At 49.8% G+C, this 16,261-nt stretch overlaps 1 protein-coding gene across 18 annotated transcripts in view; it reads left to right on the plus strand.

The window, feature by feature from the left end:
• The window catches only part of AIFM3 (apoptosis inducing factor mitochondria associated 3), a 47,361-nt gene that overhangs the window by 26,805 nt on the left and 4,295 nt on the right, over nt 1-16,261 (plus strand). For 9 of the 18 annotated variants that reach the window (XR_007629270.1, XR_007629271.1, XM_050318396.1 and 6 more), the window contains 12 exons: nt 1,590-1,702; nt 4,175-4,321; nt 4,488-4,574; nt 5,178-5,269; nt 6,989-7,119; nt 9,216-9,331; nt 9,671-9,742; nt 10,073-10,136; nt 11,091-11,167; nt 11,998-12,115; nt 13,039-13,137; nt 13,694-13,769. Coding sequence is in view for 15 of the 18 variants with exons in the window: in XM_050318396.1 (XP_050174353.1) it covers nt 1,590-1,702; nt 4,175-4,321; nt 4,488-4,574; nt 5,178-5,269; nt 6,989-7,119; nt 9,216-9,331; nt 9,671-9,742; nt 10,073-10,136; nt 11,091-11,167; nt 11,998-12,115; nt 13,039-13,137; nt 13,694-13,769 (1,192 nt within the window). In the remaining 3 variants the exon portion in view is untranslated. Of the gene's footprint in view, nt 1-1,589; nt 1,703-4,174; nt 4,322-4,487; nt 4,575-5,177; nt 5,270-6,988; nt 7,120-9,215; nt 9,332-9,670; nt 9,743-10,072; nt 10,137-11,090; nt 11,168-11,997; nt 12,116-13,038; nt 13,138-13,693; nt 13,770-13,802; nt 13,927-16,261 lie in introns of those variants that run through there. The other 9 variants (XR_007629272.1, XM_050318392.1, XM_050318388.1 and 6 more) reach the window with 5 other exon arrangements.

Here is a 16,261-nt window from a genome sequence, read left to right on the forward strand (position 1 = left end):
GGGACACTCCCTGGGCCAGATGGAGCTCGTTAGCCCTTAAAAGGCAACCCACTCTACGTCCTAAGGACCTCGCTGCCACCGTCCAAGCTCGCTTGGCCCCGGCAGATGAACCTTAGGATTAAAGGGTGGGCTCAGTTCCGCGCACACTGTGTCTCACCTAAAAAATCCAATGTGCAGGCTGGAAGGTGTAAAGACCTTCCTCGGATCTTCGCTCACGAAGACTGGCCATTATAACCCCCAGGTCATGAGATCCAAGTTGTAGAAATTGGAAGCATCTAAGGATCATCATCACAGCCTGAGCAAAGGGGAAAACCAGCCTAACTGGCTTTTCCTTTGCTGCTGGGTGACATTTTTCCTTCCTTGTGCCCTTGTTGCCTGAAAGGTGGGGTGTAAAGTACATGCTGCTCCCTGAGGTCAGCTGGAATGTCCTGGCATGTGGCAGGGCTGGACAATCGTCACAGTCTCAGTGAGGTCACTCCACAGGCAACATTAGCCACTGCTGAAGGAAGTTTCTCAGGCTTTACCAGCTAAATTCACAGCTCTGTTAAAGACCAAAGTCTGTTTTGGTGGATGGGAAGGTGATTTCAAATCTGGGGTTGTGGGGAGTGTTGGTAAGAGAATGCCATCCAGCCCTACAGCAAAGATCAAGATCCAGCCATGCCCATCAGAGCTGAGGGCAATTGACTGCCCCCCCTTGCTCATGTGAGAGTCATCCTGGCATCAGTGCAGCATCCGCTCTGGCTCAGCTTGCTACTGGCTGCATGCACAGGATGTCCACCCACCTGTCTCTTCTTCTGCTGTTCCCTCCATCAATGGGAGCATCTTGTTGATGGAGCAAAAACCATGATACTGTCCAGGTTCATCTTCTCTCTTCATTGTTACAGAAACCACGTCCCTAAAAACACTTATTATTGAGCAAGGCTTCCTTGGCTGAGAAGAGACTCCAGGTTTCTCACCTGAGCTCTCCAGTCTCACAGTTAGGCCAAGGAAGAAGGGATGTGCCTATCAGGCTGCCTGGATGCAGGGGAACAACATGCCCCTAGGAAGCTTTTTGTTTGATTTAATGCTTTTTTTTCTGTGATTGAAACAAGCAAACAAAAAACCCTTAAAGAAATAGCATGGAAAATGCTCTGCAGTGAGTCACAAAACCAACTCTTTGGCTGTGGAGAAGGGAGGGCTCTCTGCCCTCCATGCTTGGCCATAAAGTCACCAGGAGCTGGGTGTGCAGACCCTTCCCTGACTAAAGAAGTCCAAGGGTCTGAGTAGCTGCTTGTGGCCTGGAGCTTGTGAGAGGTGTGTAGGCATTATTAGCACTCCTCAGGTGTGCTCTTTGTGGTTTTGTGACAGTTTAGGGAGAGACAAGAGGATTAATGTCACACTTCTTAGACAGAGGGTCCCTTTTCTTGCCTGGTGCATCTGCCCTGACTGGCCTCCTGTGTGAGCTGTTTGACTTGGGAAGGGCGGTGAGGTGAGGCCAGGGCTGGGGGAGATGGTGATTCTGGAGTTAGCCCCAGCAGGTTTAGCAGTAAAGGGCTCAGATCTCCCAGTGCCCCATACATGTGGCTGTCATTGGTCTCCTTCTCCCTTAGGGGCAGCTGGGCTGGTCTGTGCAGAGACCTTGCGCCAGGAGGGTTTCTCTGACCGGATTGTGATGTGCACAATGGACAGACACTTGCCCTACGACAGACCAAAGCTCAGTAAGGTTTGTATCACTCTGGATATGCCATATTGCTCCCCAGTTTTAAAATTTGCTTTAGGACCTTTCCCCACCGTTATTCATTGCAGCAGCATGGTTCTCTTTCCTTATTCATAATTTCTCTGTTTCCCTTGAATTTTCTTTCCTGTTTGTGACTAAAATACGAAACATGAAAAAGGAGTTGTTCAAACTCTGAACTAAGAGTAATCCACCACAGAAGAAAGGGCATTCTTCTCTGTGAGGGTGGTGAAGCCCTGGCACAGGTTGCCCAGAGAAGCTGTGACTGCCTCATCCCTGAAATTGTCCAAGGGCAGGTTGGATGGGGCTTGGAGCAACCTGGTCTAATGGAAGGTGTCCCTGCAGACTGGAACAAGGTGAGCTTTAGTGTCCCTTCCAAGCCAAACCACTCAAGGATTTATATGATGATTCTTCACAGGTCTAGCCAACTTCTATCTGGGTGGATCTTCTTAATGTGTGTCTGGATCAAAATCTTTAAGGCAATGAAATGAGGCATGTGGAAAAATGGTGTTGTTGACCATGTTTTTTTATGAGTGTGTGGTTCTTGCTGCCAGGGATGCTCCATACCATAATTATGATTATTCTCAATCATCATCACAACTTGATATCTTGATGGCAGTGCAAACATCACTTTTTCTGACACAAATTCCATTTTGCATTCCAATTTGTAGATGTAGGATGATCTAGTCATGTTTCTTGCTGCTGATTCCTGAGCCTTCTCTGATGTCAGACAGCAGATCAGGTTGGACAGCAGTATTTGGCCTAGGAGCTTGGAGATAAAATAAGGTGGACTATGTGTTCCCCCTTATGTCAGGAATGTTTATCCGTGGGGGATGGTACTCTACATCTAACTCTGCTTCCAGAAGCGAAAAAAAAGGGATTTTCAAAGAAAGGCAAACATGCACATGGCTTTTTTGGGAGCATTCAGGCTATTTCTGCACTTGGGCAAGGTGAGGAGCAGCTGGCTGAAGCCTGCATCTAAGAGTCACAGAGGTTGTGCTGGGGAGCTCAGAGAATCATGGAGTCCCTGTCCCAGCCAGTCAGCTCTCCCCAAACACTTATCCCCACGTGGGAGTCTTAGACTAGTTTTTCTTCTCTCTGTTGAATAGTAAGAACATTTTGCATGCTGAAGGTATTGTAAATTATTTGTTAGACTCTTCACTAAACACCTCTGGCTGTAGTTGCTCTTAGAAGGTGCACAAAACCCATGGAAGAGAAGGCTGAATTTTTGGGAACAAAAAAATGGGATTTTTCTTAATCCTCTTGTGAGTGGGACTAATAATGTACAGAGTTACTACAGGAGGAGCACACAGTGCTGTAAGCAGCAGACTTCTTGCTCCCTGAAACTGCAGCACTGCCCTTCCTCTGCCCTGCTGAAAGCCTATTACCAGTCTGTCCCCAGGTCCTGCCGAACTGTTTCTCTTTGTCCCTTTGCACCACGACCTTCTCCCTGGTGTGTTGCCATGTCTCATTTGCCATCTCCAGAGCACTAAGCAGCAGCAAAACCCGTGGTGGTTGTGCACTGCTCTTTGTTGCACTTCATGGCACAGTGGGGTCGGGCATTCTCCGCTGTAAACATGAAGCATTTAAAAAATTTGCCGTAAAACCTTTATGACCCTGCCCCTGCCTCGAGTTCTTCAACGTAGGTCTCTCCTCAGCAGAGTATTGTCTGAAGTCAGAGTAAGGGAGTGTCCTGCAAGGCTCATCAAAGCTACCTCTGGGGATAAGGATCTTGCACATCCATCCCCATGGGCAGATGGGAAATCCCTTGATTCCTGCATCCCTTATCCCTCCTGGGTCAAGGCCAAATGTCATGCCTGTGTGACACAGGTAGATGCTGCTGCTCAGTGCTGTGTGATAAAGGGCTTGACCGTTCCTGGTATGCTGCAGGCAGGGAGGGCTGCACTGGAGCAGGGAGCAGCCTGCACATCCAGCAGGTCACTTGATGCTCAGCTTGTCCTCAGCCCAAGTCTGACTTTATCTCCACAGAGTCAGAAGGGCAGATGAACTTGGGCTCAACCCTGCATGTAAAGATGGTGTACATCTCACTGCAGTGATCAGGGAAGGCTGGGAAGAGCAAGAACCTTTATCTTACAGCTGAAGATGAGCAGATACAGGCCCCATACCCCTGCTTCAACTTTTGAGAGAACTTGTGCAACATTACATGGGTGCTTTTGAAAGTGTGTCCTCGTATGTTAATGCTGCTTGTTCTTATTGCTCTTCTACCTTCCATTTCCTCTGGTAACTGGTTGTTTTCCAAGTAATCATAGAACAGTTTGGATTGAAAGGGACTTTTGAAGGTCATCTAGTCCGCCCCCCTGCCATGGGCAGGGACACCTTTTTCTAGACCAGGTTGCTCCAAGTCCTGTCAGCCTGGCCTTGGACACTTCCAGGGATGGGGCAGCCACAGCTTCTCTGGGTAACCTGTGCCAGTGTTTTACCATCCTTTTTATAAAATAGGGCTCCTGTGAACCTGCTTGTGCTGTGAGGAGCTGCAGTTATGGCTGCTTTGCCAACTCTCAGAAGCATTTACTGCCTCAGCTGGTCAGTACCAGCCCCACACTGAGCCAGCAGAGAAGGAACCGGAGCCCAGATCGGCCTCTTGTGGTAACTTTTCCTTGAACAGGCTTTGATTCCAGCCTATAGAGCCACTCCCTTAACTTGTGCCATAAGTGCTGACTTCAGGCTACTGCTGACTTTTGTTGGTAACAGCCGTTTCTTCACTCACCTGTTCAACCCCCAGCATTTGATGGAAAAGTGACTTTTTTTGCAGTCAATGGATTCCCAACCCGAGCAGATCGCCCTGCGCCCCAAGGAGTTCTTCTGCACCTATGACATTGAAGTCCTGACTGAGATGCAGGTAAGGAGAGTCCTGTGTGTTCCTGCAGGCTATTGCCAGCAAGTGCTGGTACTCAAAGACCATAATTAGGGAACGTGTCTCTGTTCCTGGCTTACTGGATGCCATTGCATAAATGTTTGGTCTACCCCAGCCCCCTGTACCGTGCCCCAGAGTGCAGGTTGCCTGTGGTTGTTCAAAGCACAGCTAATGCAATACTCCCGTGGCGGGAAGGACACCCTGGGTGTGACTGTGGTGTGGCCATAATTTCGTACCTGCCATTTGCCAGCACCCTCACGTGGATCTGGAGTGGCCAGTTGCCCTCTGATTACGATAATCACCCTTCAAGCAGTGGAGACGATGGCTTAAACATTTCTCCCCATTATTTTATTTATGTTGGGAGATCTTCAAGGATTTGGGAAAAGGTAACAAGGAATATTTAAGGTCTGGATTGGCCAAGCTGTGGACTGGGAGGACTAAAACAGACTAACTAAAAGCAACTAACTAATCAACTAAAACTAATAAATTAACATAGAGGACTAAAACCTGACAGATGAATTCATTGGGCTGGGAGCTCGGTGAACGTCTGGGATTTCATCCCTTAACATTATTTAAGAATGATTTCAGGTTGCAGCTGTGGATATCAAGAGCAAGATAGCCGTGTTCAAAGATGGGTTTAAGATGGAATACAACAAGCTGCTGATAGCGACTGGAAACACGTAAGCTACAGACAAAAATCTTAAAGATCAAGAGAAATTGCTTTATCTGAGAATGTGAAGAGATTGTGCCTGGGGATAAGGAGTGAAATATGGCAGGTGAATTCAGACACTGAATTTGTTTACAAGAGTGTGGAAAAATCAGGGGACACCAAAGATATTGGATATATCTGTGTGTATCTGCATCTACATCTACATCTATATATCTAGATATTATCATCTATTTCATATATATACACCTACATCATATATTGTAAAATTATAGAATCAGAGGATGGTTTGTGTTGGAAGGCATCTTAAAGCTCATTTGGTTCCGACCCCCTGCCATGGGCAAGGACACTTCCCACTAGACTAGGTTGCTCCAAGCCCCATCCAGCCTGTCCTTGAACACTTCCAAGTATGGTGGCCCCAGGATCTTGAACATATTTTCTTTAACTAAAGCCTCCAAAGTGGAAGTATTCTATTTTTTCTAGAGGTCATTTTTGCCACGTTGCTCTTTTTGCTCTTCAATAACACTCAACCCTAACATCCCTCTGAATTTCATCTTCCTGCCAACCTTTAAGATCTTTCTCAGCAATTAGAGCTTAACACTTCACTGTTGCAGCCCTGATAAGGTGTTGCTGTTGTCCAAGCCTAACAGCTTTTGGAGCCTTGCCCCCAGTTTTCAGGACTGAACCTCATCCAGCCGTAGGAAAGGTGGTATTGATGTGCTGGGATGCCGAGCATCATCCCAGACTGGCATTGTCCCTTGTACACCTAAAGTAGTGGGTCAGTTTGTTTTCAATAGGAGATTTGTCAAAATTGGCAGTTTAAGGGGAGCATAAGGCATCCTGGCTCTCCTTCCTTGTGCTCTTTATATCAAGCCATAAAACAAAGAATGAGAAATACAGTCCCTGCATAATTTATCATCTGAGGAAGGGATGCTGCAGAACAGCCAGAGCAGGGACTCACATTGAGAGCCAGTATGGCACCAGTCACAGCAACAGCTCCAAGAGGTGTGAATGGTTGATGTTGGGGTGTACAGTGCTGCAGCCAAAATGCCATCTGCACCAGAAACTGAATTAGGTTCAAAAGAGGGTTAAGCCTTTGGCAATAATTTCAAAATCCTCATACACAAGCTGCAGGTACACAGGGTAAATGTTTTTTAAGGTACCTAAAGTTTTTAGGATCATCTGTCCCATTTCCAGATGTGAGTCAGGTATGCAGGGGTCAGATATTTAAAAATACATAGGTTCCAGTAAGTGCCTGGGGAAGGCACGATTAAGCTGCTACAGCATTAGCAGTGTGCCCACTGGAATGGAGACTGGAGCCTGCATCTTCAGAGCCTTATTAAACTTTCAATATCTGGCTCCAAAGCACTTCTGGAGGACAGAATGAGTCTTCTGTGTCCCATTAAGCTTCTGAAAATTTTAGGGTGTGCCAGCATTTAGCACAGGCTTGTAAAGCTGTATCTGTCCTGTGCTGCGTTGCCCCAGGAAGGAGCTCCCCCGGCCCTGTGGGTACACGATGGGGTCTGTGGTGGCTGCCCAGCACCCGCTGCTTGACCACTGTCCACCAGCTTTTGTGGTTTTCCATGTTATGTCTCCAACCCAAAGAAAGGTGAAGAAAAGGAAAGTCTGGGATGCTGCTGGAGCCCCAGAAGGAGTGTCTGTTGTCCTGATTGGGCACTGCAGCCACCATGGGGTCAAGAAAAGCAGTTGTATCACGCTCAGTGTTTTTCAGGCCCAAAGCTCTCAGCTGCAAAGGCAAGGAGATGGAAAACGTTTTCAACATCCGGACGCCCGAAGATGCCAACCATGTGGTAAAGCTGGCCACGAGCAAGAACGTGGTGATTGTGGGAGCATCCTTCCTGGGTGAGCTCAGGCAGTGTCTGCATCCCAGCTCTCCACCTCTTCCTGCAGATGATCCCAAACCCTTGCCCAGTTTGTCACTGCCCAGTTAGTGGTAATCCTCCACCAAACTGAGCCTGGGGTAGTCCAACTTCCAGCCCCAGGTGCATGTAAGGACATCTCCTTGCTGAAGAAATTGATTTTCCGAGGAGTCTGGGCTTGCATAGGCACAGATATTGCTGTCCCAGACTGAAAAGCACATGACAAGGCCAGTACTGGTGCTCAAGTGGGTTCAAATCTGGTGTGTCTAGATTTGGCTTCAGTCAAGAGAGTCTTGTTGGTGAGAGGGAGCCTGTGGGTTTATTTCTCTTTAACTTTTTAGCAGAGCAGTGAATGTGTGAAATACAGTTTCTTTGGTGGTTGTTCTTTATGGTTGACATGGTTCTAACAAAATAATAGGGGGATCTGCAAGCCTTAAGCATAAATGTTTATTAGTGAGGGAATTTATTATTAATTTTTCATTATTTGTTTTCTTTTTCTTCTATAAAAGATAAATCTGTTTTAATGGTTCAGTCAATATGATCTACAGAAAAGCATGTGCTGTGGGGAGCCAGTTGCAAACTGCAGGTCATCAAAAAATTCATTTCCACAAAAAATCCCATAGATAGGAAATGTCTTGGTGGAGGTTCCCATGCAATTCCTAGCAGCAGAATTCTCCCATTCTGATCAGAGAAAATAGCTACTCCCAAGGGCTTTTTTCAGACTGCAGCTGAGAGTTCCCTTGGCTGAGGTCCATCATTCCATGTGCTATGGCTTCCCAGGTGTAGAGGGTTGACTCTGGCTGGGTGCCAGGTACAGTCACTCTCTCACTCCCTTATTCAACTGGACAGAGGAGAGAAAAAAAAACGGTGAAGGATTCATGAGTTAAGAGCTGGGAGACATCACACTGATCACCATCACGGGCAAAAGAGACTCAAAGTGGAGATATTCATTGAATTTATTACTAACAGGGTCAGAGAAAAAGAGCGAGAAGTAAAATAATTTTAAAAAACACCTTCCCTCCACCCCTCCTTTCATGTTCTCTCTCCGCCCCCCGCGGTGCAGGAAGATGGGAATGGGGGTTATGGTCACTCCCGTGGGGTCCCTCCCACGGGACATAGTCACTGATGGACCTCTCTGGTGTGAGTCCATCCCTCTGGCAGCAGCTCTTCCCACCCTGCTGTCCTGTGGGTCCCTCCTCCACGGGGTCAGTCCTTCAGGGATGAGCTGACCCGGCATGGGTCCCCCACAGGGGCCACGAGTCCTGCTGGGAAAAACCTGCTCCAGCCTGGGCTTCCCTCTGCACGGGCTGCAGGTCCCTGCCAGGACCTGCTCCATCCTGGGCCTCCCACGGGGTCACAGCCTCCTTCCTGCATCCCCCTGCTCCAGCGTGGGAGCCTCCAGGGGCTGCAGGGGGGTCTCTGCACCCCGATGCTCCCCCAGGGGCTGCAGAGGGGTCTCTGCACCCCGATGCTCCTGCAGGGGCTGCAGGGGCATAGCTGCCCCACCCTGCTCTGCACCATGGGCTGCAGGGCCTCAGCTCCAGCATCTGGAGCACCTCCACCCCCTCCTTCTGCACCGACCTTGGTGTCTGCCTAGTTGTTCCCATGTTCCCATTCTGCTCTTCCCTGGCTGCAATTCCTTCTGTCCCTAAATATGTTATCCCAAAGGTGTTGCTGTTGCTCCTGATGGGCTCGGCCTTGGCCAGGAGCAGGAAGTCCGTCCTGGAGCAGCTGGCATTGGCTCCACCCTGGGCAGGGGAAGCTTCTGGCAGCTTCTAACAGAAGCCACCCCTGCAGCCCCCCTGCTACCAAACGTAGCCACAGAAACCACTACACCAGGGCACTTGGGGCTTCGTCATGACCAGTTCCTCCTTCTGATCTTCAAAATCTACATTAAAGAATGCCTGAATTAAAGAAGACCTGACCAGGTCTAGTGCCTCCCCAGTTCTCCCAGTAGCACACCTCCAACCTCCCCAGTCAGAGTGGGTGAGGCAGCTCCTCTGCTCCAGCCAGTTCCAGGGATGCAGGACAGTGCCAGGGCGGTTCCCACAGCCACTCAGACCTGCTTCCGTTCCCCAGGGATGGAGGTGGCCGCCTACCTTGCGGAGAGGGCCCACTCGGTGTCCCTGGTGGAGCTGGAGGAAGTCCCCTTCAAGAAGTTCTTTGGGGAGAGGGTTGGCCGTGCTGTCATGAAGGTGACCTCTCTTTTCCATCTGGAGGGGAGGGTTGATAACAGAGTGGGTTCTGCTTGTATCACTTATTGCACTAATTAATTTACTTGATGTCTATTGACAAAGCTGTGATGGCAGTGGTCAGTAGAAGAGTGGACTGTATCATCCCTGTCATGGTCCATGTGCTGTAGATCACCTTCTTCTGGACTCGTGCTGGAGGGGCAGGGGTGCTGACCCCCTTTGCAGTGCGGGTCAAGGGGAGCCCAGGGGATGGGTAGGGCAGTACTGGGACACAGGGACACCAGGACCATGGGTGGTTCAGGGTCCTGATGTCCCCTGCTCTGTCCCTTGTCCCTCCTCCAGATGTTCGAGAGCAACAGGGTGAAGTTCTACATGCAGACAGAAGTGTCAGAGCTGCGGGAACAGGAGGGGAAGGTAGGGTGTGAGCAGGGGCTCCCCGGTGGCACTGCTGTGGCATCCCTTAGGGCTTCCATTCTATTCTCTGCTGGGGCTTTGCTCTCCCCTCTTTCCTTGTCCCTGAAATTCATATTCCTGGATTTATCCCCCAGGAGCAAAAGTGTACCAATGTGGTGTGTGAGGTGGCTTCACTGCTCCCACCCTCCTCCTGCTGCTTTTCTAAGGAATTATGGTCAGCTTGCATGTCACAAAGGAGGCGAGCTACAAGCTTGGCTTCCTGCTGCTACTGAGGGGGTTTTGGCCCTAAAATAACTGTGATGCCCCCCCCTCCCCTCGTGTCTCCTGCAGCTCAAGGAGGTTGTGCTGAAGAGTGGGAAGGTCCTGCGTGCCGACGTGTGTGTTGTTGGTGTTGGTAAGGGGTTGTGTGGTGCTCAGCTGGGGGCTGGGGGGCTCTCTTCGATGCAGGAGAAGCTGGAGGGGATGTGGCAGCAAGGACTCCTTGTGGTTGGGTAGCCAGGCAGTGATAGGCCAGCCCTGCTTGGCTGCCACACATGAGTCTGAGTAACTAAAAAATGCCTTTCTAGAGCCTCTGCCCCAAAATATATTTGGGAAATAGTAATGTGTTTGATTTTTCCAGAAAAAAAAAAAATTCGAAGCAGTTTCATCCCCTCAAGTTGTTTTTTATTAAAACTTTCCTAAACTCAATTTTTTTAAACTGTTGTTTTTAATTGCTGCTGCCAGCAACAAAAAATGTACCCTCTATTATAAAATAAAAGAATGCCCCATTAGTATAAAATAAAAAAAAATACTCCATAGAGGAGGATATTTTTCTCCTTTACATTTTGGAGGGAAAAAAGTCCCTTTCCCTCCATCTCTGTAACTTTTCAAAATGATGTGGACTGGAAGAATCACAGAATTAGTTTCATTTTGTTTTTTTTTTTTTGACTACTCTGATTTTTGAAGTCTGGAGGGAAAAAAAAGATTAAAAAAGGAAAAGGAAGGGTGAAGGAAAGGTACAGACTGGGGGGAGGCCAAGGAGCCCTGTCTGGAAACTCAAAGGTTCCCTTTTAAATATAATTTTTTTTCAAAATAAAGGCAAATTACATTGAAAATTACTTGCAAGCACTAGAAAAGGGTGGTGGGCAGATTACACTGATGGCTTAGGGAAGCATAAGGATCCTGGGAGGCAGGGGCTGATCCAGTGGGGTCTTCGTAGGGTGCCTTGCCCTGGTCCCAGGGCAGCTATTGCCTTCCCCTGGGCAGACTGACTGTCCTGGCATGAGAAGCTCTGCTGGTCTTGGGGTCAGCCCCCCAGGGCTGTGGGACACCCAGACACTGCAGCAGCAGCCTTTGCCTTCTCCCACAGGTGCAGTTCCAGCGACGGGCTTCCTCAAGCAGAGTGGCATCAATATCGACTCCAAGGGCTTCATTGTGGTCAACAAGGTGAGCCCAGGGGTAGCCCCTGTGGGATGGAGAGCAGGAGGAGCTGGGTCAACTCTCCTCACAGAAGAGCTTTGTGGGGGCTCCAAGCTGCTGCCACAGGTGCTTTTTATGGCTTTTTATCTGTCAAGATTGACAGAATTGGAATTTTGGAATTCTAATTGTTGGCCTGTGCAGGGCCCCAATCTTTGGGGGTCCCTTCCATCTCAGGATATTCTATGAGATGCTGAGATTCTGGGAGCATTACCAGGAGTGCCTGGAGCCGCCCCTGCAAGTGCGGGATTTGCAAACCCCAGCCCTGAATGCTCTGGCTTGGGTCTGGTTCTGAGCTGCCCTGGAATGGTGTGGATATTTTATGGGGAAAGATTGAGAAAGATCTATCTTTCCAAGTATCCTAAAGGATCTCATCCTTTCTTCCCACCACCAGTGCCTGCGGTGGGAGTGGTGCTGGTGCTGATGGGTGTGTTCCGTGAGTGGGGAGGATTGTCAGGGAGCTGGCGCTCCGTGCAACCCACCCTGTGCTTATTGCTCATCATGTGATAAGCTGGGCTCTGTCTGCAAACACTGACAGACCTCAGACTTCTAAGAGGGGCTCCAGGACCCTAGTCCATGTCTCTTTTTACTGGATAACCCACTGGCAGAGGGATACTGTAGTTCCCTTCCCGTGTGTTTTCCTTTGAAAGTGAAGAAGGATGAATGAAATCCCATGTGGGGGTCCCACAGGCAAGCAGAGATTGTCTGTGTGTTCCTGGGGATGTGGCAGCTCTGGAGAAGTTCTGTTTCTGTTTGTGTGTGGTGCAGACCCCACTAATGCACACCTCTGTTCCCTGCAGATGATGCAGACCAACATCCCTGGGGTTTTTGCTGCTGGAGATGCTGTCACGTTCCCACTGGCCTTGAGGAATAACAAGAAGGTGAATGTCCCCCACTGGCAGATGGCCCACATGCATGGTAGGTACTGAGCAGAAAAGAGACTTCTATAGATTCCCGGGAAATTTCCAAACCCTCTAAGGAGAGAATGAAACAACTATCAACAGGGAGACTGGGTGGTTGTATTGAACACTTTGAAGCATGTATATTTTATCCTGCCCAATATGCCCAGTCTGTCAGCATTTGTGCCAAGCTTTGCCTAACAATGCCTCGTTGCAAGCGCAGAGGTGCCCAGGGACAGGCTTTCCCATATGCCCTCTGTTCCCTGGCATCTGAGTTGCTGCAGGAGCCTGCTCTTCTCCTTACCTGGGGACACTTAGGAGCTCACATCCTAAAGTCAGCCCAGGCTCATGTTTCCAGCTGGGCTGCCTACACTGCCAGGCTGGCCCAGGACCATGTCACAGAGCTCGGATCTTTCTCCATGTCAGCCTGAAACCCCTGGTGTGATCAGCTGCCCTCAAGGAGGTTTCCCTCTGGTTGGGTGCCCTGGGTGAGAGGTTTTGGAACCACAGCTCCAAAGTCAACCTTTGGACATAGCCCCCTGGTCCAGACATGCCTCTGCAGCAGGGACTGTATCCCAACAGTCACTGTGCCTCCAGGGATTTGTCCATCCCTTCCCTATCTAGGTGGGAGCTCAGTGTGCTCTCAGCCCTGTCACTGGTCTAGAAGTTGGGGGAAAAGCGTCTCACGGGCATATCGCTCATGCCAGTGGAGGTGATGAGTAGGAGCTGCACCATGGGAAGGAGTCCAAGCCCATCCTCGGACAATGTCATGTGGTTCCTGCTTGGTCTTTGTTGCTGTGTGGGGTTTTCTCAGCAGCAGTTCTTGGTTTCCCTATATGCTGTGACTGGGGATGTTGATGCTGTGCTGTGACCTGAAGGCCGACCACGCTGCTTGCCCTGGTGTGGGAATTCCTCAATCCTTCTGCTGCTGCTGTCTTCCAGGCCGTATCGCTGCACTCAACATGCTGGCCCATGGCACAGAGATCAGCACCGTCCCATATTTGTGGACTGCTATGTTTGGGAAGAGCATCCGGTATGCAGGTAAGGGGCTTCTGAGGCTGCTGTGACATTTGTGCTGGTGGAGGTGTCCTGGGATAGAGGAGCCACAACCACATCCCTTGCTGTGGACCCTCCGCACTGACTGTGCCGCGGGTCTGCTTCCCTGCCTGGCTTCTGAGGGGTTTGGTGTCTCCTCTGTCTGCCATGAGGTGCACTTCTCTAAACATGATGGAGCGTTGATTTAGATTAGATAATGGGAAGAAATTCTTCCCTGTGAGGGTGTTGAGACCCTCACAGGTCTCAACAGATTGCCCCATTCCTGGAAGTATTCCAGGCCGGTTGGATGGGGCTTGGAACAACCTGGTCTAGCAGAAGGTGTTCCTGCCCATGGCAAGGGGTTTGAACAAGGTGATCTTTAAGGCCCTTTCCAACCCAAACTGTCCTGTGATTGTGTGATTTTTGGTGCCCACATCTTCCTGTGCTGGTCTCTTGGTCACTGGAGGATGTTCTTCGTGTAGCTCTGGAGTGAAACACCCTGTCTTAGAGCTGGATCCAGAAGAATTGTTGCTGAATCCACTTCTTCTTCTTGGCTTTGCAGGCCATGCAGAGGGATTCGATGATGTTGTCATTCAGGGAGATTTAGATGAACTGAAGTTTGTGGCATTTTATACCAAGTAAGTGTTTCTCTTCTTCATTTTTCTACACAGGCATTCATCTGAGATTTCTCTGCTAGACTGGAAAATAGTTTTACCAGAGTTTCTGTCAGCCAGTTTTGTTCATCTCTGGACACTCAGCTTTGTGGGACACTAATAAAAGGCACTGGAGAAACGATGTGCTGATTGTAGAACAAGTTAATTGGTCTGTGGACCTGCTGTCTCTGCCAGATGGAAGCCGTTTGTTCACATAATCTCTGGGAGCAGATGATGGCTTCTAGTGGCAATTCCTATCAAAGATTTCCTTCCCATCTCATCACCATGTTAATGGTTTGGGACCAGGGCTAGACTGGGCACTCAGGCATCACCAATTCTGATTCTGGTTTGACAGACTGAGCTCAAAAGCCTTTTCTGTCTATAAAAACTGTGAACGTTTGCAACAGCTCAGGAACCTTGTTACACCTGTAGTGAAGCCCACCTCTCCCCTTGGCTAGGACCCTACCTGGGAATGCATTCCTGAGTTGTGTTGGTAGCTGGGATGTGTTGTCTCATCTGTTCTGGAGCCATGTTAGCTGTTTAGACTGGGTGCACCATGAATTTATCCCCAAAATATTTGCTACTGTTTATTCTTCTGTTGCCTTTTGTCCCATCCCAGTCTGAAAACAGTGGCCATAGAACCTCCTCATGCCTGGAGCCAAAGGGGTTTTTCCAAGTGCTTTCTGATATTACGGATGGGGAGAGGGAAGCCAGGGAAGCAAAGGGCTGCCATCAAACTACCAGCAGCAGCACCCAGGCAGGCATCAGGAGGGAGCTCAGGACAGGAGCCAGCTGTGGCTCTGCAGAGATCATCTCACTGCCCCTCTGTTCCCTCCCCACTGTTTCTCATGCCTTCCCTCCCTGAGGGTGCCACATTGCTCCAGAATGGAACCTGGCAGTTGGATGTGTCCCTCAGGCTTGGAGAGGCAGGGCTCAGTTTATCACTCCATGGGTCCCCGATGCTCCCCCTCCTCCTCCTGGTGCCTGAACATGTCAGGTAAACACCTGCTGCAGGGGATGGGGCTCCATCTGGCACCTGGGGCCCTTAGCACATTGGACACAGCTCAGAGTGTGCTGGCACCTTGGCCAAAATTGCATAAAGGGGCATGTTTGTGCCAAGGCACTCCCTGTGCTAGGGAGAGCTGCTGTAGAGACGTTCCCCTCCTGCAGCCTTTTCATACCAGAGCATTTAGCACTTTATCCCCACCCTAATTAGAAAGGAAAGGTCAGGTTGCTTTAATTAAACATCTGAGGGGCCTGTTCAAAGGGAATGCCCTGAGCGAGGTGCAGAATCCCTGCTCTGTGCCCTGCTCCCTGTGTGCTGCAGTGGCTGCGGGGTCTGCCTGGGTCTGCCCAGGCACACAGGGGAGCTGGGCCCAGTGGGCAGCAGTGGGGGTCCGCCACTGAATGCTGTGTTGTTCTGCTACCCAGGAGGTGCTCCCAGAGATGGCTTTTGGGTACCAGGATGGCATTCCACGCTGAGAGCCGGAGGTACTGGGGAGCACCATCTGGCAGGGGTCGGCCAGTGTGTCCCCCGCTGCTTTGCTCAGTTGTCATCACAAATGTCCCTATTTGTGCTTCTGTGAGGGGCCACTGGAGCATTTCTTCCTCTTTCTGATTTGGTGATGGTTCTTCCGGTTGGTGCTAGTGCTTTTTGACGGAGGACAGTCCCAAACCTACTTTCTTCTGCTTCCTTCTCCTGTGCCCACCCCATGGTTTGGACTCTTCTCCTGGTTGTCCTTGGCTGTTGCAGGAACTACTGGTGGTTCCCACTCCTGCAGCCCGTCCTCAGCACTGACTTTCACAATAAGGCTCTTTTTGACCCAGATTTTGAAGAGGAAAGCTGTTCACCTCTTCTTGGTCAGAGCTGTTTAGAGGTCAGTGAAAGGCCCTGTGCAGGGAGATGTACAGGACAGCGCTCTGCAGGTGTCCCCGTGGGACACTGCCTTCACTGCAGCACTTCAGCCAGAACAGACTGATGTCATCACACCCCTAAGACCTTAGGGAGACCAGGGAATTGTTGTGGCTGTCTTCTTCATGATTCCCTACTTCTGTTATGTTTAACCCTGCAAAAGAAGGGAAGACCATGTAGACACATCCACTATGCTCCCTTTACCTCAGCTTCCACACCAAGACTTCTGATTCTTGTTGCCTCTGAAGGCCTTTTGAAAAAGAAGGATTCCTACAGGCTCCCCATCTGTTTGACAAAGTGTTCAAAAGCCACCACTGATGTGGGATGCTCCAGCTCACCGGGATCCCATGGTTATCTTTTAAAAGGAGCAGCTGACCCATGTCTTGCTGATAGAAATGTTTGGGCTGCATCCACCTTCCTAGCTGGTCATGTTGGGCACTGTCTGGGCTTGAGGCTGAGCTGGTGGACAACTGGTGGAGTATGTCCTCCTTTCAGTTCTCTTACACACCTTAGTTATTCATTGCCTCGGAACAGCACATCTCCCCCTGGTTTTGATGGATAGGTC

The sequence above is a fragment of the Myiozetetes cayanensis genome, unplaced genomic scaffold (assembly GCF_022539395.1).
Source record: "Myiozetetes cayanensis isolate MyiCay16 unplaced genomic scaffold, myiCay2020 scf21, whole genome shotgun sequence".
NCBI classification, from domain to species: domain Eukaryota; kingdom Metazoa; phylum Chordata; class Aves; order Passeriformes; family Tyrannidae; genus Myiozetetes; species Myiozetetes cayanensis.